Here is a 27372-nt window from a genome sequence, read left to right on the forward strand (position 1 = left end):
CTCCTGGATGGGGGCGGTCGTTTGCAAGCGTGGTCGCTGCCGGTAGCGGCGATGCGGCCCAGCAAGGAGTCACCGGGGAAGATCTCTTTACCCTGCCGGAGTTCTTTGCTCTCGCGGGGGAGATGATGACGCGGTTTCGGACCTGCCGTAACAAGGCGGAGCAATTTCTGGCCCTCGGGGAGCTGATGATTAAGCACATCTATAAAGGATAAAAAACTGTGATCTAGTTTTAAGCTTTTTCTATTTCTATCCCCTTTCCCTTGCAATTTTAGTAAGTTTTTTTTTCTTAACTTTTTCTTACTTTCGGTAACCCCTTAACTACAAGCAACAATTGTTCCAAAATGGATTATGATGTAACACACAGCTGAAAGGAACTCCAAAACTCTGTTTTGTACCTTAAAAGAACTTATTGTATCTGATTATTCACCAATAAAACCGAATTTGAATTTGAATTAAATCCTTTGTGGTCGTAAAAAGGGTCATTGTAAATAAGCTTTATCGTTGTGAACAATAATATAAGCAATTTAAGCTTAATTTTAGGACCCAATTGGGTCCTAAAATGATGCTTAGATTGCTGATATTATTGTTTACAGCGATAAAACTTATTTTTCTGAGTACAATGACGCTTTGTACGACCACAAAGAGTTTAAAATGGATTTTTAAATCAATTTTGAAAAATTAACCTCGCGGTCCTTCTTGACAGAAAAGCTCCTACTTGACAGCTCGTTCCAAGGGGACCATAGTTGATCCATCGAAAAAATGCTGTCTTGTAAAAAAAAATTTGCATTAAAATGAAAAAAAAATAATCAGAAATGGTTTTTAATCGTGTTTTTTACCGTTGTACATAAAAATTGACATAGGGCTTTACTGCCGTTTTACGGCGATATGATGTATACGCCATTTTGGACATTTTCAATTTTATTGTACAGTCTGATAAAGAATCTCAAAAGCTACCTCCTGACGAAAGAATTTTTCAAAAAACTGCTCTGGGGCCCATTTTATTAAGCAAACAAACAATGATGTATACGCCAATTTTACTCATCATGATGTATGTATACATTGAGAATTGATAGCAGTCAAATTCAATAATGTTTGAATGTTGATTTGGGACCAAATCAAGACTGGGCAATATTTTATTACATTATTTCTATTTAATTTTTAAGGGGACGTCCATTAGGCGTCAACCATAAAGTACGTCACGTTCTTAGTGAAGAGGGGTTTTTGAGCAAGCGTGACATTGCGTGTTGAAAGCATAGGTAAATCGTGACAAAGGGGGGTGGAGTAAATTTTGGCTGATTTTAATGTGACGTACTTAATGGATGACACCTTATCCACATCCACGTAGACACTTTTTTGAAAATTCTAGACACACCTACCTCCCTTGCGGACAATTGTTCCATGCAAAAATGTGTTTATGGAGCGTAGACTATCGCTAAGGGAGCGTTCTTTTATTACGCAACGCAAAAAAATCGCATTTCAGACCCCCCCCCCCTCGTAACAAAATTTCCATACAAATTTCAAAAAAAAAATGTATGGAGCGAACCCCGACCTCCAATTCCCCCTCCCTACCAACTGCGTTACGTAATAAAAGAACGCTCCCTATTAATACCCCCCCCCCCCCCCCCCTAAAGTATCCACATTAACAATGCATTAAGGGATCCGCTCAGCTGTCAAAATAGCTGGCACAAAAAATATTGCCTGCTTTGATCGAGCAATGTACATACATCACTGGGAAGGAAAAGTAGTGATTTTGTATTGCTGTTTTTTCGGCCAAATGATGTTTGTGGTTTAAAATCGTAGAGAATAGGAAAAATCAAGAAATTTTGTAGGGGCCACATTTTTATTGTACTTTTCAACAGTTTCTACAGAGCAGAACTTAAATTAGTAATTTTAAATTGAAAAAATGAACAAAAACAGAAAATCGTGTCTACAGCAAAATCACCTCAATGGCGTATACATCATATCGCCGTAAAACGGCATTTTAGTACCCAATTTGAAAATTTGCAAAATGATTTAAGGTGGTCCACAGAATCCAATCTGGTATTAAGAATTGTTGGATTTTTTCTTATATAAACGGCATATAAGCATCGTTGTTCCCAATCAGCCCACGGGCCGCACAAAAGACCTTAGCGGGCCCAAGTTTGGTGACCACTGATCTTTACATTTATATAGGACTGTAGAACCATTTTGGGTACCAAAGTTCCTTACGTTAAACTTTATTTTGACTTTCATTGATTTTACAATAATGAGTATTTAAAGGACGTGCATATGAACAATCTATCAGAAGTGAATAATTAGTAAATTCAGGAGTTTTTCTTTTCAAGATCCGGTAAACAAAATTTTCATGTTGTGCTTTCTGATTGTTTTTGAATCAGCCTTAGGGGTTTCTAAAAAAAACAATCAAAAAGCCTAAAAATAAAACATTGTTTATTGGACCTTTAAAAAAAACTCCCGAATTGCAGGTTTACTGTGTAATTCTCTACAATTGCGCAATTTTTTTCGAGATTTTTAATTTTGTTTTTTTTTTTGTCAAAATTGCCATACCATTGAACGGCCCGAGCGGTTTAGGCTTTCAGGATTTTTGTGATATTTACTTGTAGAGTCAAAACAGATCAGTAAACTTCACTTATTTGTATATTACACTTTTTAAAGATTACATTTTTGCGGTAACACTCTCAACTTTTACGCGCACGATCACATCACTCAACTTTTTGTTGCTAATTTCATTAAGACCTTCGTCGAGCCAATTCTCTACGTTGAAGCCAGACTTGTCCTCCAGACCTCTTCGCCGAGCCATGCCAGACCCGAACTTCTAAGTCCCAGGTGGACTCTTGACGGCGGCTAAGTCCCGGCGGACTCTTCACAGCGGCTAAGTCCCGGCGGACTGCGGCCTCCACCGCTAAGTCCGGCTGGACTGGGGCCTCTGCTACTGGTGGCTGCTGGCGGGTCCGGCTGGTCTGGGGCTTCTTCAGGATCTGGAACTGGACTGGGCTTGAACTGGCTGGAACTGACTGGAACTAACTGGAACTAACTGGAACTAACTGGAACTAATTGACTGGAACTGATTGCCCTCCTCAAGAATTTTGGGGTTTTTATAGTCAGTCCCCGAAAACTCTACTTAATTTTGTTCTACTAAAAGTGGTCCGTTTCGATGAGAAGCATCGATGAACCTCATGAATTAAATTATGCAGACCTCTGCAATTCTTCATGACTTTCCGTATGGTGTAGTAAGTACACCTCAAAATCGGAAGTCATGGGTTCGAACCATTGTCGTGAAACTTTAAATTATGTTATTGGAATATCAAAATTATGTTCCTAAAACATTCTCAAAAATGTTGGTCTATAATGAGAAGGTCAAATTCTCCATTGAACAAACATGTCAATGAATTTGGTTAAGCCACACCCTCAATTTCCCCTGTGTAATAACATCGCACATTCATAATTGAAAGCTTAACCATTTTGATTGCCTAACAATTGGCGAAATTTAATAAAGGGCTTTTCAGGTGAGGATGACTCATGATCCACACCTGTACATAAGCTTAATTATTTGTCGCGCAACGCGAGTCGACGGGTAAAATTATTTATGCTTGCGTAAGCGCGCATGGTCAGAACTGTGGTGAGGTTCGAAAAATGGACAAATTTAATGATTTAAATTTGAGGTCGCTGCATTCCCCCACACTTACCAGCTAGATGTTTGTATTCTTGAAAAGCATTAAGAACATCTATCGAAAGTTATTTGTAGGTTGGAAGAATATTCCCAAAATTAATAATTTGATTTGTGAAAAAAATACTTTGCAAAAAATCATAAAAAATATAAATGGCTGGCTATAAAAAACTGATTTAAAAAAAATTGGTTCGGTTAATCTCCCCCACACTTATCAGCTAGATGATCGTCTGAAAGAAATGATCATCTCTGGAAAGAATATTGTCGGGTGTAGTGATCGTGCGGTTTACAATTTGATCTTCTTGTGCTTTCTCGTAAATTGCTTTATAATTATAATTGCTCTTTTCATTTTTCTACTGTAAAATTATTTTCATTACTCTTTTGATCTTCTGTCCTGTTAAATTACTTGAATTGCAGTTTCGAACTTCGCTTGTAAAAATATTTTCGTTGAAACTGATTTAAATAAACTTGCATTTGAAATTAATTTTCATTATCTCTCCTAAAAAAAATCATTGCATTTTTCCCACTGTAAGCAAAATCTGTTGTAGAACTGTGTTGATCGGCTGGTTGTTATCGTTGTCGTCTTCCATTAAAAATCGTCTTTATCGTGAGGCTATTCATTCCACAGTGACTTGGTCAATTGGTCAGTTTTCGAGGCTAAGGTGTTGAATTTCGTCGATTAGTGCAATTGTCGTTTCCATCATGAATTATGCTTCATAACTCAACTGTGAGTTGACTGTGGTCAATTTTGAGAGTGCATTGACTTCTCACTTGCTGAGTATTGTGAATTGTTCGTAAATCCAGTATTTTTGTCCAAAATTGACTTTTCCAGTTGATTTGCATCTTTGGCTTTCTCAAATTATTGATATCGGTTGATGTAATTCTTTTTTCAAATGTTTAGGAAAAGTTGTTTGTCCAAAATTGTCTTTTCGTGTAATTTGCAACTTTAGCTTTTGTAAATTAATGACATCGGATGATGTTATCATTTGTTTATCATGATCTTCTCCTTTTCAATAGTTTCAGACGTGCAGTATGATCTCAACTTGCATTTTTGTTCCATAATTGATGTTTCGCATTTCAATCATCTTTACTTCGCTTAATTCCACATTTCGATTTAGTAATTTGTTTTACGTGAATGTCTCGTTACTAAAATTGCGTTTTAATTCGACTTGATCCTCATTGATATGACCTTTTACAACAACATCAACACCGTTACCTGTCCAACATCTCGCTTGACTTTGCCACTCACCATCTTGCCATCACAAACTTCTGCATACGAACGCGTAGAACTTCTCAGCATACGAACGCGTCGATCATCCTTGTGTTTCGTCTCCCGTCTCTGCCATATATTACTTCAGTTTTTAGTTTTGTTTCTCCCACAAAAATTTCTTACTTGTTTTCTTCGCATGAACAATATTTTATAATTTTCAGGAATCTATCATTTAATTTCTGTGCAAAATTGAAATTCAAATTTACTTACAATCTTATAAATCTTGTTGATATTTTTATATGAAATCAGTTCTATTATTTTTAATACTAAAAAAAATCATTTCTAATTGACTATTATTTTTATACTTGAATAAAAAAATTACTCTATAAAGTTTTTCATTGATCTATACATCCTATCATCTTGTCATTGCAATACTGCGCATGTTAGAATATCCTTTCTGTTAACTTTTTATGAAACTTGTCTGTCACTTTGTGTTTTCAAATTTGTCAAACCCATTTAATAAATTTGTTTATTTGAGCAATTCGCAATAAAATGCTGAATTTGCAAGATAATTAGTTGGTTCAATTAACATTCTAATGATATCGTTCTGATTTTTTTTTCCTCTGAATTTTATCAGTTTAAAGGTGTTTTTCCCTTGAAGCATTATTTTATCCCTTGATTTTCCCTTGAAGCATTATTTATCCATTCCCTTTAATTATCATTTGACTATCCCCGTAAAGTGCAAATGTTTTGAAATGTTATTAACATATTGAATCCCCCCATGGATTACAACTGTTTTGAAGCTAAATTCGACATGAAAGCTCTCCCCATAGAGTACAATTGTCTACTTTTTAATCCCTTTGGTGTTGCTTTATCAGTTTATGTATCCCTAGATCGGAACTTTTACCGTCCTTTTCGATCTTTTTAGATTCCCCACGATATACTCACAAATTTTACCTTTCCTTGAGCTGAATTCCATATTCGTCCTTGTTGAAATTTGTTGTCTACTTGATCGTCTTCCATTGGTTTCCTGTAAATCCTTCGTATAAGCATATAACATTCTGAAAATAAATTCTTAATACTTTGTTAAGTAAATTATAAAACACATATTTACACTCAACATTCATTCTGGGGTGCACCTCCCTTGTCCAATTATTCTCACACACACTCTTACTTGCATACATGTTGTTTTTGAAACATTTAATAATCATACTTTTTTCATTAAGTTGTCGTTGCAATTTCATTATTGTTTAGTCATGATATATTTTTTTTCTCAGATAAAAATGCGTCATTGTTCTTTTTATACCCTGTTAACCCATTTCAGCTCAATTTTAGTATGTTCCCAAAAAAAATGCAACCCAACAGCTTCTTAATTGTTTTAACGTGTTTCATCACTGCTTCATTATTATGTTTATATTTGATCATAATCGCTTCATCTGAAAAAAATTAAACTCAGTACTCGTACTTTTCAGAATCTATTCCTTGATTAAACCCCATCAATTCACTCATTTATAAAAATATCTTTCATCCCCAATTCAAAACATTTATCTTGTTTGCGCATTTCTTTGATAATAATCTCTTCTTATTTATTTATTTCAACTAGTTCATCAACCTATAAATCATATATTTTTCATGTTTATTTTTCTATATATCTTTAAAAAATCCGGTTTCTGTAACACATATTTTGATTCATTAAATTCTCTTGATAATCATCGTTCTTTTTACTTATTCATCAATCATATAAATTCAATATATTTTTTTTTCATATAATTTTTTTTTTCAATATACATAAATAATCCCGTGTTTATAACATATATTTTGATTCATACAGTCTTTTGTTAATAATTGTTTATATGATACTATGTAATTCATTTCATTCATCGTCATTTTATCTATATTCCATTTAATTTTAATGTAATTGTAATTTTAAAATATTTTATCTTGTATTGGAGCATTTAATTTTAATGTATTTTTAATATGTATTGTTTAAAAAAAATGTCAAATATATTTTCATACGGGTATATTCTGAACTATAATTTAGTGTTATGTTAATCATTATATTTTCTAAGTCTATTATTATGTACATCTTCAAATTTGTTGCCATTTTTAATAGTGGTTGTTTGATCGCTGTTAAATTTAACGATATCGTAAGGGCCTCGCCATTTATTTTGTAACTTTTGACCAATTCCTGTTTGTACCATTTGTACCAAAACTCTATCTCCCCACATTGATACCCAATCATTTGTCTTTTTGTCATAAATTTCCTTCCTTTTTTCTTTTGACAATATTAAGTTGTTTCTAGCAGTTTCATGAGCATCCTTGAATATATCTTTCATTGAACAAATATAGTCGTCATAATTTAAATCTGAATCATTGATTTTATAAATTGTGCTTGGTATAGTAGCTTTTCTTCCATACAAAAGTTCATAGGGAGAATATCCAGTTGATGAATTTTCTGTAGTGTTGTATTCAAACATAAAATATGGTATTAATTCATCCCAACATTGTGGATCTTTGCCAATAAAATTTCGTAAATAAACTTTCAACTCTCTATTTGATCTCTCTACTAAATTAGCTTGAGGATGATATGCACTTGTAACGATCTTTTCAATGTGTAATATTTTGCATGTATGTTGCAATAATTTGCTTACAAAGTTTGTACCTCGATCGGTTACAACTTCTTTAGGAGCACCAAATTTACAAACAAAGTTTTCAACAAAAGTTCTAGCAACTGTTGCACTTTCTTGGTTTTCCATGGGAGCTACAATCAAAAATCTTGTTAAATCATCTTGTATCACAAGTCCACAATTGTTTCCATTATTAGAAATTGGTAACATAACCACATCCATATAAATTTTATCAAAGGGTTCATACGATGTTGTTGTAATTTTCATTGGCATCTTATTTGCTGGCCATATTTTATTCTTTTGACAAGAATCACATTGCTTTACATAATTCAAAACATCTCTTCGCATATTTTCCCATGTAAATAGAGGACTCATTCTTTTAATCATTCGTTTACCTCCGACATGACCACCCAACGGTGCGTCGTGAAATTCTTTAAGCACTTGATCTCTGTCTTCTGGCTTTACATAAATTCGTTCATTTTCTGTTGCATATAGTGTAAATGACTTTGAAAGTTTCATTGCAAAAAATCGTAATAAGTTTAGTTCCAACTCTGTTTTAAATATTCTATGAGAAATAATTTGTATAACTGATGCATCTTTAGCAAAATCAGGGTAATCATTAAAGCTTTTAAATAAACCATCGAAAAATTCTTCATTCTTAACTGCTGAACGATATGTTCCATTCAAAATTAAACCCCAAATTTTCTTTTGCGGGAATACAAATATATTTTCCTTGGTGTAATCCTTAATACCATGTGGAAGGTCAATGTATTTACTCAATTCTTTGTGTACCGTAACACTGTTTAATATCATAAATGTAGCTTCGGCTTGTTCAAATGGTATAATCTTTTTAGAAAATTTTAAAACGTTAAAATCTATATCTGTGTCTTGGAAATCCTTGTAGGTAAATGTTTTATCGTTGCTATTATCGTCATTATCTAAATTTATGTCAATTTGTTGAAGTCCATTCATATTATTTTTCCAATTAGTATTGTTTCTAGATGAATTCTGTCTGTTTGGAGTATTTGTTGAGTTTTGATTATCTGAAATATTTTGTCTATTTTGTTTTGCTTGTTGACGAGTTGTAATTGCTACTAATTTTGATGCTTGTTTATCATCTGCATGATCTTCATCATTATTTAAACGTGAGAGAAAATCTGCAACCACATTTTCCTTTCCTTGCTTGTAACGAATTTCACATCCAATGCCTTGGATTTTCAAACGAAGCTTTGTCAACGTTGGTGAAGTTTCCTTCAAATGCCATAGAGCTACCAACGGCCTATGATCTGTGTAAACGATAAAATCTTGGTTATAAATAAAATGTTTGAAGTGGTCTACTGCCCAAACAATAGCAAGTAGTTCCTTCTCAATAGTAAAATAGTTTCTTTCAGCCCCGATAAGCGCACGACTTGCGTAAGCGATGGGGTGATCATTTGACTTCTCATTAGTAAGAACTGCTCCGATAGCATAATCGCTAGCATCAGTTGTCAAAACAAATTTGTCGTTATAGTTCGGTCTAACTAAAGCTGGTTCTGAAATTAAATAGTTCTTTAATTCTTCAAAAGCATTTTCACATTCTTCTGTCCAAATAAATTTCACATTTTTCTTTAATAATGCATTAAGTGGCTTACGTTTATCTGCAATGTTTGGAATAAATTTTCCATAAAAATTAACAGTTCCCAAAAATGATCTCACATTTTTAATCGTCTGCGGCCTTTTCATGTTTTTGATTGTATCAATATTTTCACTAGTTGGTCGAATCCCTTCTTCACTAATAATATGACCTAAATATCTGACTTCTTTGTGTAAAATTTTACATTTTGATGGTTCAACTTTTAAATTATGTTCATGTAATGCATTCAAAACTTTATATACATTTTCATTGTGTTCTTCGATAGTTCTACCGAATACAATAATATCATCCAAATATACAAACGCATTAACTGGTTGTATTTCATAAATAAGTGTGAATGTAATTTTTTGAAATGTTGATGGACTACTTTTCAGTCCCATTGGCATTCTTAAAAATTCATAATGTCCTAGAAATGTTGAAAAAGCGGTTTTCGCAGCATCCTTTGGGTTGATTGGGATTTGATAAAATCCTGATTTCAAGTCAATAGTTGAGAAATATCGAGCTTCTCCAATACTGTCCAAAATTTCGCTAATAAGCGGTATAGGATACACAAATGGTTTAGTAATTGTATTTAGGTCTCGAAAATCCACTACAATTCTGTAGCGTTTGTTGCCTTCGGCGTCTAAGTCTTTCTTTGGGATGCATAATACCGGTGCATTCCACGGACTTTTACTTGGGCGTATTATCCCTAATTTTAGCATTTCTTCCACTTGTTCTTCTACGTGTTTCTTGGTGGCTTCAGGAAATCTATATTGTCTTTTGTTAATTGGAATTTCAGTTGTTGTCTCTATATCGTGCATGGTTAAATTGGTATAAGTCAACTCGTCACCCTCTAAATAAAATATTTCATTAAAATCATTCAAAATATTATTAATTTCTTGATTGATATTACCTTTCAAGTGGTCTGTTTTAACCAATTCATAAATTTTTCTCATTCTTTCGTTGCCTGTAAGTTTCTCATGCTTCATGTTTTCAATCACATCATAATCCCGATCGTTTTCTAAATTCATCTCTTTTGAGTAATCTTGGTTATCATCATTAATTTCAATTTGATCGTCATAATACTCTTCAATGCACGGTTGGATTCTGCCATTGCAGCCATTGTCATTATCATAATTATTTCTATTATTTTCATCATAATTTGTATTAAAATTGTCATAACTATTTGCTTCAATACCTGCTATATTTACTTTGTTTATATTTTCAATGTCATTGATTCTAAATAAATTGGTCATTTCATGATTATTATATTGCATATTATTTGTGTCAGGCGTTCGTAAAACTATGTTGTCGAAACTTTGACTAATATATAAGGTGTATTTCTTTAGAAAATGTGCTCCAAGAATTGCATCATCAGCAAAATGCTTCAAAATGTAGAACTTTTCCTCGTATTTTGAATTTCCTATAATTAAAATCATATTTACAGATCCTACTGTATCTTCTGCTATTCCATGAACCCCTCTAATGGAAATTCTATCGTTGAAATCAATGTTAGTTAAACGCATATTACTAACCACATCCCATCTTACAAAATTGTTACATGATGCGGAGTCAATTATAAATTTGTGAAATTTTGTTGGCCTTGCCAAGGTAGCAATATTTGCATAAAATATTGAATCATTATTGAAATTGATTTTTAATGTTTCATGTGGTGGAATGTATTCGTTAAATTGCATTTTAAAATTATTTGGAATTTGATTTTTATTGCGTCGACTATTTGTATAAGTTCGTTTTAAAGTGCTCTTTGCAGTATTCGTTTTATAACATTCATACAATTTGTTAGCTTGATAATTATTTCTTTGATAAAAATTTGTATTTTGATTGTATCTGAAATTTCTAAATTTTCTGTCAAAATTAAGGTTTGAATTTTCAGTACTAGCAAGTAACCTTTGTTCGAGAGTTCTTAAAGACTCTCTGTCAATTCGTTCATTTTCTAAAAATTCTAGTAAATTTTCCAACTTCATATGACGGTTATTCGTGGCAATTTCTTTGATTTCATTATTTATAATTCCAACTATAAAGTGGCTTTTTAAGCTAAAAGCTGTAAATGAATTTTCGTTGTAACTTTGATCAATTTTTATGATTTCGTATTTTATGTCAAGAACTCTTCCTGCATATGATTTAAATGATTCATCCCGTCCTTGTTTCAGAGTTTCAATTTGTTCAATTATACTACCAAAAGTAGTTTTGATACCAAACTCTCTTATTAAATTTGCCTTGGTTTCTTCCCAAGTGCTTGCATAAATTCGGTTAATACGTGCTGCTGCTTTAAATTTTAGTTTCATAAAAACAATATTTAAAAATTTACTCTGATCTTCGCCTTCAGGAATTTGATCAGCATAATAATCTATTAATATTAAAAATTGCTCCAGTGAGTCTAATGACCCATTAAATTCTGGAATAAGCTGGATTAAATCCTTCATCTCCAAAGTCGCCATCTTTAACGGTGCACATCAACAAGAGCTTTTGCACCAAGATTTTTGTTACAGATATTTTAGTATTTTCGAAACTACGGGAACTATCGATATAATGTTTTATTCATCCCCTAAAGTACTGTCTACTAAGTGATTTACAACAAAATTTGCCTGTTTTTACAATCAGATTTGTGCAGGATTGGGTCCGTAAGTTTGTCAATTTTGGCATAAGAAGACAACAACTTCCTTGGTTGCTGTGCACCCTTTTAAGCGTGTTTTTAACTATTTACATCAAATTTCGGTATAACTTTTGTTTACTCACCCTAAACTGCCAGATTTCCATGGTCGTCTTCTTGGGTGTCCGATGTGGCTGATTTTCGTCTCCAGTTGGTCCAGATGATCTCGTCATTGTTGAATCCCTAATGCTGTCCATCGTTGGCCGGTTTCGAAATTTTCGATGCTTCTGCCATTGGTCGAGCCCGTTTTGGTTCCATCTCGTACTGCTGCACATTTGCTTCCATCTTAGAACTCCTCACATAACATTTTCTTCAATTTAACGTTTTTTTTTTACACTATTTTAACTGTTTGTTACTTCGCGAAATCATTTTGTTCATTAATTTTCACACATAGTCACATTTTCAACTCTCGATTTTGTCCAATCATAATGGCGTGTCCAAACACACACAGCGTTGCTTTCCGCTAGTCACCACCTGAACGGCCCGAGCGGTTTAGGCTTTCAGGATTTTTGTGATATTTACTTGTAGAGTCAAAACAGATCAGTAAACTTCACTTATTTGTATATTACACTTTTTAAAGATTACATTTTTGCGGTAACACTCTCAACTTTTACGCGCACGATCACATCACTCAACTTTTTGTTGCTAATTTCATTAAGACCTTCGTCGAGCCAATTCTCTACGTTGAAGCCAGACTTGTCCTCCAGACCTCTTCGCCGAGCCATGCCAGACCCGAACTTCTAAGTCCCAGGTGGACTCTTGACGGCGGCTAAGTCCCGGCGGACTCTTCACAGCGGCTAAGTCCCGGCGGACTGCGGCCTCCACCGCTAAGTCCGGCTGGACTGGGGCCTCTGCTACTGGTGGCTGCTGGCGGGTCCGGCTGGTCTGGGGCTTCTTCAGGATCTGGAACTGGACTGGGCTTGAACTGGCTGGAACTGACTGGAACTAACTGGAACTAACTGGAACTAACTGGAACTAATTGACTGGAACTGATTGCCCTCCTCAAGAATTTTGGGGTTTTTATAGTCAGTCCCCGAAAACTCTACTTAATTTTGTTCTACTAAAAGTGGTCCGTTTCGATGAGAAGCATCGATGAACCTCATGAATTAAATTATGCAGACCTCTGCAATTCTTCATGACTTTCCGTATGGTGTAGTAAGTACACCTCAAAATCGGAAGTCATGGGTTCGAACCATTGTCGTGAAACTTTAAATTATGTTATTGGAATATCAAAATTATGTTCCTAAAACATTCTCAAAAATGTTGGTCTATAATGAGAAGGTCAAATTCTCCATTGAACAAACATGTCAATGAATTTGGTTAAGCCACACCCTCAATTTCCCCTGTGTAATAACATCGCACATTCATAATTGAAAGCTTAACCATTTTGATTGCCTAACAATTGGCGAAATTTAATAAAGGGCTTTTCAGGTGAGGATGACTCATGATCCACACCTGTACATAAGCTTAATTATTTGTCGCGCAACGCGAGTCGACGGGTAAAATTATTTATGCTTGCGTAAGCGCGCATGGTCAGAACTGTGGTGAGGTTCGAAAAATGGACAAATTTAATGATTTAAATTTGAGGTCGCTGCACCATGCCATTTTGCTTTATTAGTTTTTCGGTACAAAGCTCCATAGAATTTTGCGGGCTGGTCATTCAAAAGTGCATGTAAATATACAAAAATCTATTTCTTGAAAATTGACTTTATGCTCGATTTGGAGTCTTCGGCAAAGTTGTGAAGCTTTTCTAAAAAAAAATATGTTCAAGGAAAAGAAATTTCAAATTTTGTTGACTTTTTATCCATTAAGGTGGAATTCAAAAAAAAAAAGTATTTTCAAATAAAAAAAAGATAAAAATTGATTTCTGAAAACAATCAAAAGTTTTGTCCAACAACATTCAGAAATCGATTGCAATCGAAAATGACTGCTCACCTCACTGTACACCTTTTTTTGATAAAGTGCACCGTAATCATCATGTATAGGCATTTTGAAGGGAAATGTATAATAAAATTTTAGTCTAATAGTTACTACATGAAATTTACCTAGCACATTAAACATGATCATTCGTTTATAGCAAAAATGAGTTTTCACAAAAAATGGTGGAACTCTTTGCCAAACTGTAAATGGAAATTCCACTAATATTCAAATGATTTGAAACGAACCCAATTGTGCTAAATGTAATAATAAATGTGGGAAAATTAGTATTCAGTTATTTGCACTTTTACTAAACATTTCAAAGTATTTTGAAAAAATACTGTTTTTGTCCTCGAAAATTAAAAGATTATTTGAAGCATTTTTTTTTTATTTTAGGTAAAAAGTATTTTTTTTAAGTATTCAATAATGCCTAATACATTTTAATAGTAACATGCTTCTGTGAAAAAATGCATGTTATCAATAAAGCCTTAACAAATTCCCGGAGTGTATTTTCCTTAATGTAAAAAATCCTAAATGTGCCATCACAATTTAAAACGGGAAAATAAACCAAATACAATGTTTACAACTGATTGTACTAATTTTTTTCATGAAAATTTATATTTTTCATGAAAATTTATATTTTTATAATCTTTGTTTACAAAACTCATAATGTAAAAAATCCTAAATGTGCCATCACAATTTAAAACGGAATAATAAACAAAATACAATGTTTACAAAAAAAATCATGAAAATGTATATTTTTCGCATAATTCATCAAATTTACACAATGTTAGATTGTGGATAAAATATTTGCTAAATTTATTATTTTTATGTACTGATTTCCTAAATTCCTTGAATTTCACGCGAATTCACGGAAAATTTGGAATTTCACGCTGTTTGCGAAATCGTGAAAATTCACTTACCCCTAAAGATCACATGCGACACATTTTCTGAACTTTATAAAAAAATAATTTCAGAAATTAGAACCGTCGTAAAAATAGAAAAAACTGCAATTTATCAGTAACATTACGTGATCGTATCTTGAAACTCGCACTTTATCAAAAGCCAAATAAAATCCATATCTAGAATTGCGTGAGAATTGCTCACATAAAATAATAAATAATAATTTAAAAGTTTTAAAAAAATAAAAAGATTTTAAAAAGCAAAACGTTTCACTCAGAACCACCTCAGGCCATCCAAGCAAGCTTCACAACGAGCTGTCTTCGAGACAGCATAAAAGCTCGCTCTCTCTTTGTGATGCGTGAAGACGGGTGAGAGTGAGAGAGTTTCACGCAAAGAGAGAGGGCGCGTAAGGAAAAAAGCGCGCGCGCTGCCACAGAAAAGGAGTAACCACGCGTCTCCATTTAACGGAATAACACGTGGCGTGGATTATTTTGAGTAGGTTGCTCAAGGGTTGCTTGTGCACTTTCAAGTTTTCAAAATCAAGAGAGTATCGAGAAGGAAGAATGATTGAAATTCTAATCTTTAAGGAGGCGAAAGAAACAGCAAACATCATTCTCCACAGAAGTTGATGGCCCTGTTAAAGTGCACTCTTGCTGTCCTGTGCTGGCTTAATTCTGTTTACCATCCCAACTACTAGTCAATTCGCACAGGTAGCTCAGGGGGGAAATATAGTTCAAGTGCTCACTTCACCTTTTAGTAAGTTGGTAATCCCTCTCTCAAGTGGTGCACACCTGTCCCTTCCTGGTTGTCGTCCTGATTATGCTCCCGCACGGTTCGTTCATCTCTTCAAAGTCCACTTCGGTGCAACCCTTCTTGTGCATTTGCTTCTGCATTCTCCCTTATCAATCATATTGCTTCATTCTCCGCAGAGCTAGTGAGCGAAGCTAGGAAGCTTGCAATTTCTGAGCTAAGTACAAACTTCAAAGAGATACTGAATCCGCTCTCTCCACAGTCTAACCTATACCTCCACACACATGTGATAGTGGCTGATAAGAGCCAGAGTCTCCCCCTCTTCGCACACTAGAAGGAAGAGCACGCCAGAGCATAATCAGCTTGAGATTCTCCCTCTCTGCGACGGACTAATCTGGTATTCCTGACGTTTTTCTTCAAACTAAGCCACCCTCACTCGCTCGCCGCGTATTCCCGGACTATCTTTTCTTTGGGCGTCTCATCGGTTGCTGCAGAACTGTCGTCAGAACGCGTTCGAACGGGTCGTCCTGCTCCACTCCACTATATAAAAAGGCACCTGTCGCAACGGGGCCAGAGGCAGTCCGCGTCCGGAACTCGATCCTGCAGGAGGTTGTTCACAAATTTGGATAAGAAGTGCGTGTGAATCTGTGAAGTTTTAGAAGAAAAAAAAGTTTAAGTAAAATCAAGGAAAATGACCATCAACCGGCTCGTTAGCTTAGTGGGTGAGTTTGAGTTTCATCGAAAAGTTCAAAAATGTGTGTGTGCTAATTGTTAACAAATGTTCAATTAAATGTTCGGGCAAGCTTATCACCGTCGGTGGTCGATTTTGATTGATGGGACGCGAGGCCCCGGTGGAATACCTTTGCGGGAATGACCGTTGGCAATGTGGTCTCGTTTTGCGTAATTGGTCATCGGGCCAATTTTGGGGATTTACGCGACAATGCAGGAAAAATGTGTAGTAGGAAGAGGCGTGTTTGTTTCTCGTGATAATTGATGGTGATTTATTGGTGAATCGAGATTGTGAAACTTTCAAATAATTGTGATCGATTAGTGCGATGTTTGGGTTGGAATCGTAGTAAAAAATTTCAAGTGTGACGTTGATGGCCACTTCAATTGATTATTTGGAATACTGATTAATCTGTGGTGTTGCGAAATTTTCTTTACTTTTATTTTATTTGTCTCTTATCTTTGATATCCTTACATAGTTCTACAAGCTTAATTTTTTTTTAAATTTGGAATCGTATTTCTCCTAATAATCCTGGTTATCGAGTTTTATTTTATCTTTTATAAATGATTTTTAGGATAACAATGCAAAAAATATAGTACAGTACAGTAAATACAAAAAAATATCGAAGAATCGAATCATGAAAAAAACATTTTTTTTTATTTTTGAGCTTGATCTTGAATTGAGCCTCAGATCATTAATAGCATTATTTTTGGGGTATTTTTTCACGTCTGAAAAGCAGGATTCAAAATTATATAAAATAGAACAAAATTTCAAACTTCAAGCCTAATTGCTAAATTTTTTAAGCAAAAAGCATCGCTAAGGGGGTAAAAAATAAAATAAAAGTATGAAGACTTAAATAACAGGCCAAAATACTAACATTTCAAAGAAACAACGGTTGTAAAATGCCTTATGCATCAGCACCGGAGGGATGGCAACCCTATTCCGACCAAAGCAAACTGACAATAGTCGACAGTAGCACGGTTGTCAAATGAGAGTCCACAACAAAAGCACTAGCTGTCAAATGGTAGCCCATAACAAATCATTGTTTGGGTTTTTGATTTTCAAATTTTCCGCAATTTAAACGATAAATTCCTGAATAAACACGTGAATTGTGTGGCTGATGGCAAATTCTATCATATTCTTGTAAATTCCATCCCAATATTGGCAAAAAATTCATATCGAAAAAAGTGATTTTTCTGTTTATCTTTTTTGCTTTTTTTCTTTTGGTCGACCCGTTTTCTGGGCGCACTGCCCGTACACTGAGAATTGGCATTACACATTTTCCAGTTTGCTTTTACACATTTGCATGGGACTTTTGAGTTCAACCTGGATAACACACTTCGTTGAACCATAGTAATATGTATAATACTGATTCTCAGTGTTGCATTCGTGCATTCGTTTTTTAATGCAAGGACTGTCAATGGTGGATCTGGAAACAGAGCCCAAACATGGTAAATTTTACACGAGTTAATTTTTTTTAATAAAAAAAAATCAATAGTTTCCAAGATAACATCGACTGAAAAATTTGTAGCACTTAGGAAAAGTCATTTTCGTAATTTTAATTCTTTGCAAGACCGTATCTCAGCAACCAAAGTTCGAATCAACAATTTTTTAAAAATAATATTGTAGAGAATTTCCTCAGCTTTTCAAATATATATTTTTCAGAGATTGATAAGGATTGACACTATTTGTTAGAAAAAAAAAATAAATATTTGTTTTAATAAATTTAATTATGGATTCATTTTGAAAGTACTTTTTTAAAGTAGCTTGAATTTCTCATCGATTTTTTTTAAATGAGTTAAATTTAGGATATATTCCCAAAATCGCTATTTAAAACAAACATCATAACTAAAGAAAACTAACACGAAGACAAAATTTGGCACATTTGTTCACCAAAACTTATCAGAAAACAAATAAAAGGGAGGCGGTTAGTTTTGTCACAATCGAGATTTGAAATAAAAAGTTAATTTAAAATTTGGCATTTTTTTCCGTGTATCTATTGATTCCAAACAGACCTAACCATAACCTACAACTTTAGCGAAGACGTCAAATCGATCAGAAAATCCCTTCTCAAGGTAAAGATTTTCGAATATTTGCATAGAACTGTTCTAAAGATAGCTTCCAAATTTGTATGGAGAAACCTGATTCAAAATGGCTTTTTTTGGACCATTATAAATCAAAGATTAAAAAAAATATTGCGAAGCTCTAGAGAACTCTTTTTATGGTATGAGAACGAAAATTAGCAACATACAATAAATTTATAAAAATATTTTTTTATCTGATGTTTTACGTCTTTATTCTGGTCTGTAGACCACACGAAAAAATAAATAATGCTGATATTTTAAATCACTTATTGCCACTTAATACTTATTTCCAATTAAAAACCATTTAATTTTTTTTTAAATGTTTAGGCTCGTAAAATTAAAAAAAAAAATCAAAATTTCAATGGAAATTGAACTGCAATCAGCTAAAATCAATTTAAAATGCATTCCTCTACGTTTAGAATCACATTTAGAATGTTTGGGTTGATTTAAAAACTTTTGAATCTTTGAAAATTTTCGATGTTTATTATCGCAAGATGTTTTTTTTTTTCGCTAAAATTCGCATTTTTTGAAAACTAATGATTGCAAAACAACTGAACTAGTGTAAAATGAATTTTAAAACACTTTTTCCATGCAAATGTTGAAACTATGGCTTGTTATTTCAATATTTATATTTTTTTATTTTTTAGCCTCCCCCCCTCGACCCCGGCCAGTGCCGAGGGACAAAAGCTTTGAAAAATATTTGCATTGGCCTTAAGGAGACATAAAATGCCATCTTTTCAGAAAATTCAAGAATAGACAAACACTTTTATCCAAGAGTAATAATTACATTGAAAAAATAGTGATGTTTCAAAAACAAGAGGTACCGTTTTCAAGTTTTGGCCATTTTTAGACTAACTTTAAGAAACTTTAAGTTTTCCCATTAAAAAAAATCAAACATATGAGAATACATTTTTTTAAATTTATATGGAAATTTTTTCCAGTGTTGCCTAGTTAGACTTTGTTTTTTTTTTATCACCGATTTAAAATCATGATAAATATTTCAAAATGGTCTTATAGTGAATTCTAGGCTTTTTTAAACTGTTATTTTTGATTATATAATTTTCAAAATATTTTTTCGAATGGATCAGAATTTTTTTCAGTTGATTCAAAAATTAAAAAAAAATAGATTTTTTCTCAAAATCGTTCGATCTGAAAAATAGCTAAATTAGCATGGAAACATGAACGATTTTCAATGTTGTAAGATAAAACTTCCGCGAAATTTTCTATAGATAAGCTTTACTTATAAGCTTTAAAAACGAAACATATTTTTAAAAGCGACTAACGTTTAGCAAAGAACCTTATATTAAATTAAAGACTATTTCTTATTGTTAGTCTAGATTTTTTTATTGTTCGAAAAGATAAAAAAAAGCAACTGACTATATTATTGTTTCTATTAAAATAAATGTTAAACTCCATTGATATTTTTTCATGTGTTTTATTTTAAATTCATATGTCAAAATCCCCAATGAAACTAAAATAACACTTCTAACGGTTTCAAAACTACCCCAAAGACTGAAACGTGCTGCAGTACTATCGTGGCTAGACGTTTTTTTTATTGCTCTGTACTTGACTCGAGATACTTGCAGTACTGAAGCCCTATCGAATAAACCAAGCTATACTGAAGAAGTTTAGTAAATACAAGTTTACAAGATCGCTCACGTGACATGGACATAAACTTTTATTGTTTATGTCTGAAAGCAAAACAATGGAGCAAAAGTTACAACAAATAAATCTTAAAAATTTTATGTTATTTAAAATTACTAAATGACCAAAAACAAAATTTTAAAGCTTTTAAGCTAATTGAAAAAGGAGCTACAGTGGACTCTCTCGTTGTCAATATTGAAGGGACCGTCGAGAGCGGGAGTTATCAAATTATAGAACGAAAAATCAAAGCATGCTTCTTGAAGGGACTGAAAAAAATATTGACAGCTGGAGAATTATTGATATCGAGAAGATCGACAGCCAGAGAGTCGACTGTATTAGACTATGGCAAACAAACAACCATCTCGCATTTTTTTGTGTTTGACAGTTTGCCAAACAGGCAAACTGTCTGACGTTTCAGGCAGGCTGACGTTTCTGCAAACAAAGGCAGGCGAACAAACAAAGCAGGCAAACTGCCAAACTGTCAAAAAAATTGATTGTTTGCGAGTTTGTTTGTTTGTGTGTCAAAAAAAATGAAAAAGAGGATCAAAAAGATGAAAGGTGGCTTTCATTAACGGTGCACATTAATCAGAGCTTTTGCACGAAGACTTAGTTTATGTTTATGTACAAGACAATTTAGTATATTTACAAAGTTATTTACAACAAAGCTTGACTGTTTCGGGATTGGGTCCGTAAGTGAGGCAATTTTGGAAGAAGAAGAAAACAACTACCTTGGTTGCTGTGCACCCTTAAGTGCACTAAACCCACTAAAAACTCAAATTTAAAAATAAATTTACAACCTTTCCGATATCAACAAAACCAAAATGTTTCAAACAATTGCCTGCCATAAATGCCCTCGTGCTCTCAGAGTTTGCATCACTCTCCAATCACCTGACGCGTCACTTTTGTCCAGAAGAATCGCGCCAATAATAGCGGTTGACCAATTGTTGGGAATTAAAGCAAGATAAACCGTCGACTTTTATGACCATCAAGTTGCAATTACTATCTAATCAAGCTGCACTTTTTTTAAACCTTTATTTTCATTGTCAAGGATTGCGCCTGGAAAAGTCTTTTCCGTTCTTTTTTCTTTCGTTGGTCATTCCAATTCAGTACCAATCGCGCAATCAGCTTGACCAAGACAGTTAATCAATAAAAGCACGCAGGTTATGATTTTGCAAAGTAATGATTTTATTGAACTGACGTGCGACTTGCGATAGTCGATGTTGTAAAAAGTTATGGAAAAAACCAATCGTTTTCATGATTTGTTGCTTTTTTTATTGTCGCATGACTCTTATCATAAATCCTTCAAAAATCAAACAATTGATAACTGCTAATTGCGTCGAAGGATATCAGTTTGATTGTTTGGCAAATCTGTTTTTTTGTTGTTCTTTTTTCAATATCTCAGGAATTTTCCATCCGAAGTCATCTCTGCGTATCATATTACGGAAGATTTCATTGTTTTGGCCAATCAAATTTTTGATTGACAAATGAAATCGTACCACCACAAGATTAAACAATCCGTGAGAAAAATGCGGATTCCTTATCTCGAACTGGAGAATAGGTATTTTTATTGGTTTCTTCCTGTTCAAAACTGGTTTGAACCAGATTTCAATTGGAGCAAAAATTATAATTTAATTTAACTAAACCTAATAATTCAGAAACTTAAAAGATTCTAAAATTCTAAAATTCTAAAATTCTAAAATTCTAAAATTCTAAAATTCTAAAATTCTAAAATTCTAAAATTCTAAAATTCTAAAATTCTAAAATTCTAAAATTCTAAAATTCTAAAATTCTAAAATTCTAAAATTCTAAAATTCTAAAATTCTAAAATTCTAAAATTCTAAAATTCTAAAATTCTAAAATTCTAAAATTCTAAAATTCTAAAATTCTAAAATTCTAAAATTCTAAAATTCTAAAATTCTAAAATTCTAAAATTCAAAAATTCAAAAATTCAAAAATTCAAAAATTCTAAAATTCTAAAATTCTAAAATTCTAAAATTCTAAAATTCTAAAATTCTAAAATTCTAAAATTCTAAAATTCTAAAATTCTAAAATTCTAAAATTCTAAAATTCTAAAATTCTAAAATTCTAAAATTCTAAAATTCTAAAATTCTAAAATTCTAAAATTCTAAAATTCTAAAATTCTAAAATTCTAAAATTCTAAAATTCTAAAATTCTAAAATTCTAAAATTCTAAAATTCTAAAATTCTAAAATTCTAAAATTCTAAAATTCTAAAATTCTAAAATTCTAAAATTCTAAAATTTTAAAATTCTAAAATTCTAAAATTCTAAAATTCTAAAATTCTAAAATTCTAAAATTCTAAAATTCTAAAATTCTAAAATTCTAAAATTCTAAAATTCAAAAAATTCTAAAATCCTAAAATTCTAAAATTCTAAAATTCTAAAATTCTAAAATTCTAAAATTCTAAAATTCTAAAATTCTAAAATTCTAAAATTCTAAAATTCTAAAATTCTAAAATTCTAAAATTCTAAAATTCTAAAATTCTAAAATTCTAAAATTCTAAAATTCTAAAATTCTAAAATTCTAAAATTCTAAAATTCTAAAATTCTAAAATTCTAAAATTCTAAAATTCTAAAATTCTAAAATTCTAAAATTCTAAAATTCTAAAATTCTAAAATTCTAAAATTCTAAAATTCTAAAATTCTAAAATTCTAAAATTCTAAAATTCTAAAATTCTAAAATTCTAAAATTCCAAAATTCTAAAATTCTAAAATTCTAAAATTCTAAAATTCTAAAATTCTAAAATTCTAAAACTCTAAAATTCTAAAATTCTAAAATTCTAAAATTCTAAAATTCTAAAATTCTAAAATTCTAAAATTCTAAAATTCTAAAATTCTAAAATTCTAAAATTCTAAAATTCTAAAATTCTAAAATTCTAAAATTCTAAAATTCTAAAATTCTAAAATTCTAAAATTCTAAAATTCTAAAATTCTAAAATTCTAAAATTCTAAAATTCTAAAATTCTAAAATTCTAAAATTCTAAAATTCTAAAATTCTAAAATTCTAAAATTCTAAAATTCTAAAATTCTAAAATTCTAAAATTCTAAAATTCTAAAATTCTAAAATTCTAAAATTCTAAAATTCTAAAATTCTAACATTCTAAAATTCTAAAATTCTAAAATTCTAAAATTCTAAAATTCTAAAATTCTAAAATTCTAAAATTCTAAAATTCTAAAATTCTAAAATTCTAAAATTCTAAAATTCTAAAATTCTAAAATTCTAAAATTCTAAAATTCTAAAATTCTAAAATTCTAAAATTCTAAAATTCTAAAATTCTAAAATTCTAAAATTCTAAAATTCTAAAATTCTAAAATTCTAAAATTCTAAAATTCTAAAATTCTAACATTCTAACATTCTAAAATTCTAAAATTCTAAAATTCTAAAATTCTAAAATTTTAATTTTTTTTTTTCATTGACTCACTAGTCAGACCCCACCCAGTCTACTTTCCGCGAAGAACGTGCCAGTGCTAACAACCTCGTTCCGCTCACGTGTGGCACACGTGCAGAATCTGCATCCCACCTTTCAAAACATAACTCGTCACAGTAGCAGTGACACAAATCTGCACCACCATGTTTGCTCTCCTAATTAGTTTGCCAACCTTTGATCTATTCAGCATCGCACCGCCCGGTCCTAGTAGGTCATGACCAGGTCAGGGGTTAGCACTGATTCCCTCCTGCCATAGACAATCAGACCAAATTTGAGGGGTTGTCTGCGGGTTGCATTTAAAAAGCATAAACAACATCCAAAACATTGACATGTTTACGACCACGTGCTCGGTTTGACAAGTTCACGGCTACCTTTTTTTGAGGGGTGAGGGGAATGACACCACACAATAAATCACTTGAACTCGTCCAAAAAAATCTGCGCAAAAATGGGACAGAAGCGGGGCTGATTTGATCCAATTAAGGCAAATCTGGTGAAGTTATTTCTGTCACATGTTCTGGAGAAGTCTAATCCAAACCCTCTTTGTACTATCATTGCAGCTATTTTCGGCCTATTGGCGGTCTCCAGCGCCGACGAGTGGCACTACCCGACGCCCGAGTCAAATGGTGTAATTAAAGGTAAGCTTTTTTTGACAGTTCGTTTGTGGCGCGCGCCCCTGGCGGTGCGTTCGGCAAACTACTGCGCGCAAAACTCTACTAAATCGTTCTGCAATGAGATAAATGGCGGATATATAAGTTTCACGGTCATTATATGTTTGCGCTACACGCGGGTGGTTGCAGAATTGAATCTAGACGACACAATTTGCATTCCGGCACGGATTGCATGCTGTGAGAGATAGAGTGAAGACATTTCTCCGTCATTGAGAGCGTCGCGTCGAGGTCTTTGAGGGTCGAGTGAGGCTTATCAAACCGAAACTGTTGCGGAAATCGAGTCGTAAAGCTTGCGCGCACCCCGTTGATATCTCGGAAGGAATTAGCTCAACAAGCAATACACGTCAAACATAAGCCCCAAAACAATGCTGACACGAGCGCCTGGTTTTCTGGGGCTGACCCGTCGTAAATATGTCGCACTTCTCGGCGTAGATTACCGATCTGGTTTATCGCGTGGTCATTTATTACCCATTGATTAGCGCCACTCAAAATAGGTCCACTCTGCAGCTGCAAGAGGAGTTATTTATAGCAGGGATTTGACAGTTGGATGTCGGACCGACGTCGCTCGACAGCAAGCTGTCAAAAGTACACGCTGAAACCAAGTTGAAAACAAAGAAGTCGACCAAGGCCTGCTAAACTGTTTGCCCTAGGAAAGGTTGATAAAAATAGCAACCCGACGATTATTGACAGTGCTAAATTGACATGCTAATAACTGTCGAGTACTTGCAGCAATCAGCTCTTGAGAGATAGGCCTGAACGGCATTCTGTAACGGCCCGTTTCCTCTATTGATTGTCGAACAAGAATAGCTTGCAGGTTCAACGAACGACCACCGATACCTTCCGGTAGACGGCCAATATTTGCCCAAAAGTGGCTACCTTCAATCCGAGGGGGTAGACACTTCCTCATTACCGCAATCAACGGCAACGGCGCTTGTAATTAAATAATAAATTGATTGGTAAATAATAAAATTGATAACCCACTGGCAGACGAGAAAGTAAGTGCAAGTTCTCGGGGCCTTATCAGTCACTAACCAGAGCGCCACCTAACCCAACAGAGCTGCGAGAGTGACATTACAAGCCCAGTAAGTCATCCAAGCAATCGCTGGTTTGTTTTGTTTACCGTGCCGTGATCCGCTTGTCAACACGCGACTTGGATCACTGCTTCTGGAGAGTGTGTGTGTGATAGTGGCAGAATTTGAGACAAATTACCGGTACTTTCCGGCTCCAGATCGCAGTAGGCTTCCCACGTTCTGAATTGAGCTTTGTTTACAAACAGTAGCGCACAGATGAACAGATGTTTTATTGTCGTGTGAAATTATGACGTTTGACAATTGAATTCTGAACTCATCTGTCAGTGACAGATTTGCTCCGCAAATAGAGAACGAAATTGCATAATCCATTTTGCACACACTTTTTTTTGCAAAACCAAACATAACTTGACCATTACAACTTGTCGTCAAGCCGGCGTCAACCATGACGCACCGATGATACTTTTGGTTTGCTTTGCGAAATGTCCATCAAAGTTTTGACCAGCTATTTATACTCGGACGAAAGACGACCATGCACGACACATTCCCGGCGTCACCTGTGACATCTGCGGGCATTGTTTGAAGAATTGTTTGGATAATGAATTTGCGAAATTTCTGAACTACACGACATCGCAGATGTCCCACATCCCTTTAACGACTGTCAATCTCCCCTTAAAACAATCTATTACAGCGCGGATTCGTCAATTCGAATGGATTTGCATTCGAATCAGCGAATCCGAGTTCGCTAATTGGAACGACTGACAGCTGTCAAAATCACAAAAGCGACGCACAAAGGAGTTGAAATGTAAACATTAGTTTTACAACTCAATTTTGACGTTTGAGTGCTTTTTAATTAGAAAATTTGATTCGAATTACCGAATCTGTTCTGTACAATACGATCTCTTTTCACAATCTCTGTTCTTTCCCCGACAGATCCCGAGCACTGGGGCGGCCAGTGCGACACCGGCCGGCGCCAGTCGCCGATCGACCTCACCCACAAGGCCGCCGTCCGCGGTGACTTTTCGCCGTTCCTGTTCAGCAACTACATGAACCCGATCCGGAACGCCCAGCTGGCCAACACCGGACATTCGGGTACGTTTGGTCTTGAATACCAGTCTATGCAAACTGACAGCTGTCACCCGGAGAAGTGTTGCCAGAGTAATTCATCTTCTCTCATTCCAGTCCAAATCGACAACAGCGACCCCTCGGTAACGCTGTACGGGGGCGGCCTGCCCGGCAAGTTCGTGCTCGACCAGATGCACTTCCACTGGGGCTCGGAACACACCGTCAACGGGGTCCGGTACGGGCTGGAGCTGCACATGGTGCACCACGATGCCCGCTACAAGACCCTCGCGGAAGCGGCCGCCGTCAAGAACGCCGTTGCCGTGCTCGGCGTCCTGTTCCACGTCGCCAACCAGGACAACGCGCACCTGGACGTGGTGCTCGAAACTTCCGACGACATCCGGGACGTCGCCGGCAAGAGCGCCCCCCTCAAGGGTCGCCTCTCCCCTCACAACCTGCTCCCCCGCAACCGGACCGCCTTCTTCCGGTACGAGGGATCGCTGACGACCCCAACGTGCGCCGAGTCGGTCATCTGGACGGTGTTCACCGAGAGCCTGCCCGTCTCGCTGGACCAGGTCGAGCTGTTCAAAACCATCCACGACGGAGCGGGCCACGAGCTGGTCAACAACTACCGGTCGCTGCAGCCGTTGAATGCGAGGGCACTGGTTTACACCACCGATATGACCATGGGCGGAAGTGGTGCCGCGTTGGCGCCCGTTACGGCGCTCGTGCTGGCCGCGGTGGCGCTGGTGACCGCTGGGAGGTTGTGGTAGAGGCTCTCTGAGTTCGTAACCAATCTTCGTTACGAAGCCTTGACATTGTTGTTTTTGTAGAGAGGATTCTGTGTTTACATTTGCCGACAATGTTGACAGTTGAGGATGCAAATGTAAACAAAGCGCGGGTCTGTCAAATTTGTGTTGTGATAGTTGTTCGGAGTAGCCAAGCTAGCGCCGGTAGTTAGCCAAATCGATTGTATTTTCATTACAGGAAGCCATTGTTGTGGATTTAGATGCATTTCGCTTTTATAGAAATATTTACGAGTAGTTTAGAGAAAAGAGTGTTTACATAATTGTTAAGACGCTGTCCAAAAACATAGTTTTTAAGTTGTGATAGTAAAAGTTATAATATATTATTATAATTTTATGTCGACTCAAACCAATGTATAGCAAAGCGGAAAGTTATGAATAAAGTTAAAAGCTTACAAAAGTAAACAAAAAATTCATATCACATTTCCCAAAAAAATCAATATCGGACAGATCAAAACAAACATTTCAAAAAGACGTAACCATGAATGTGAAGAGTCGCAACCGGGACTCCTTGAGACACGACATTCCTGCCAATTATTAACCTCCCAACCAC

The 27372-nt window shown here is 34.5% G+C and overlaps 1 protein-coding gene across 1 annotated transcript; it reads left to right on the forward strand.

The window, feature by feature from the left end:
- Positions 1 to 15918: 15918 nt before the first annotated feature.
- Positions 15919 to 27145, forward strand: LOC120420182 (putative carbonic anhydrase 3). Its single transcript, XM_039583157.2, has 4 exons — positions 15919 to 16076; positions 23813 to 23890; positions 25885 to 26043; positions 26134 to 27145. Exons 1-4 carry the CDS (start codon positions 16046 to 16048, stop codon positions 26784 to 26786), a joined length of 921 nt encoding a protein of 306 aa, XP_039439091.1. The 5' UTR covers positions 15919 to 16045; the 3' UTR covers positions 26787 to 27145.
- Positions 27146 to 27372: the final 227 nt, after the last annotated feature.

Source organism: Culex pipiens, chromosome 1, assembly GCF_016801865.2.
Source record: "Culex pipiens pallens isolate TS chromosome 1, TS_CPP_V2, whole genome shotgun sequence".
NCBI classification, from domain to species: Eukaryota; Metazoa; Arthropoda; class Insecta; order Diptera; family Culicidae; genus Culex; species Culex pipiens.

Bases quoted from the DNA above. Each gene is read 5' to 3' on its own strand.
- LOC120420182 (XM_039583157.2), top strand. From the start codon at position 16,046: ATGACCATCAACCGGCTCGTTAGCTTAGTGG. The intron at 16,077-23,812 runs GTGAGTTTGAGT...CTATCATTGCAG, and splicing joins CCGGCTCGTTAGCTTAGTGG to CTATTTTCGGCCTATTGGCG. The intron at 26,044-26,133 runs GTACGTTTGGTC...CTCTCATTCCAG, and splicing joins GGCCAACACCGGACATTCGG to TCCAAATCGACAACAGCGAC.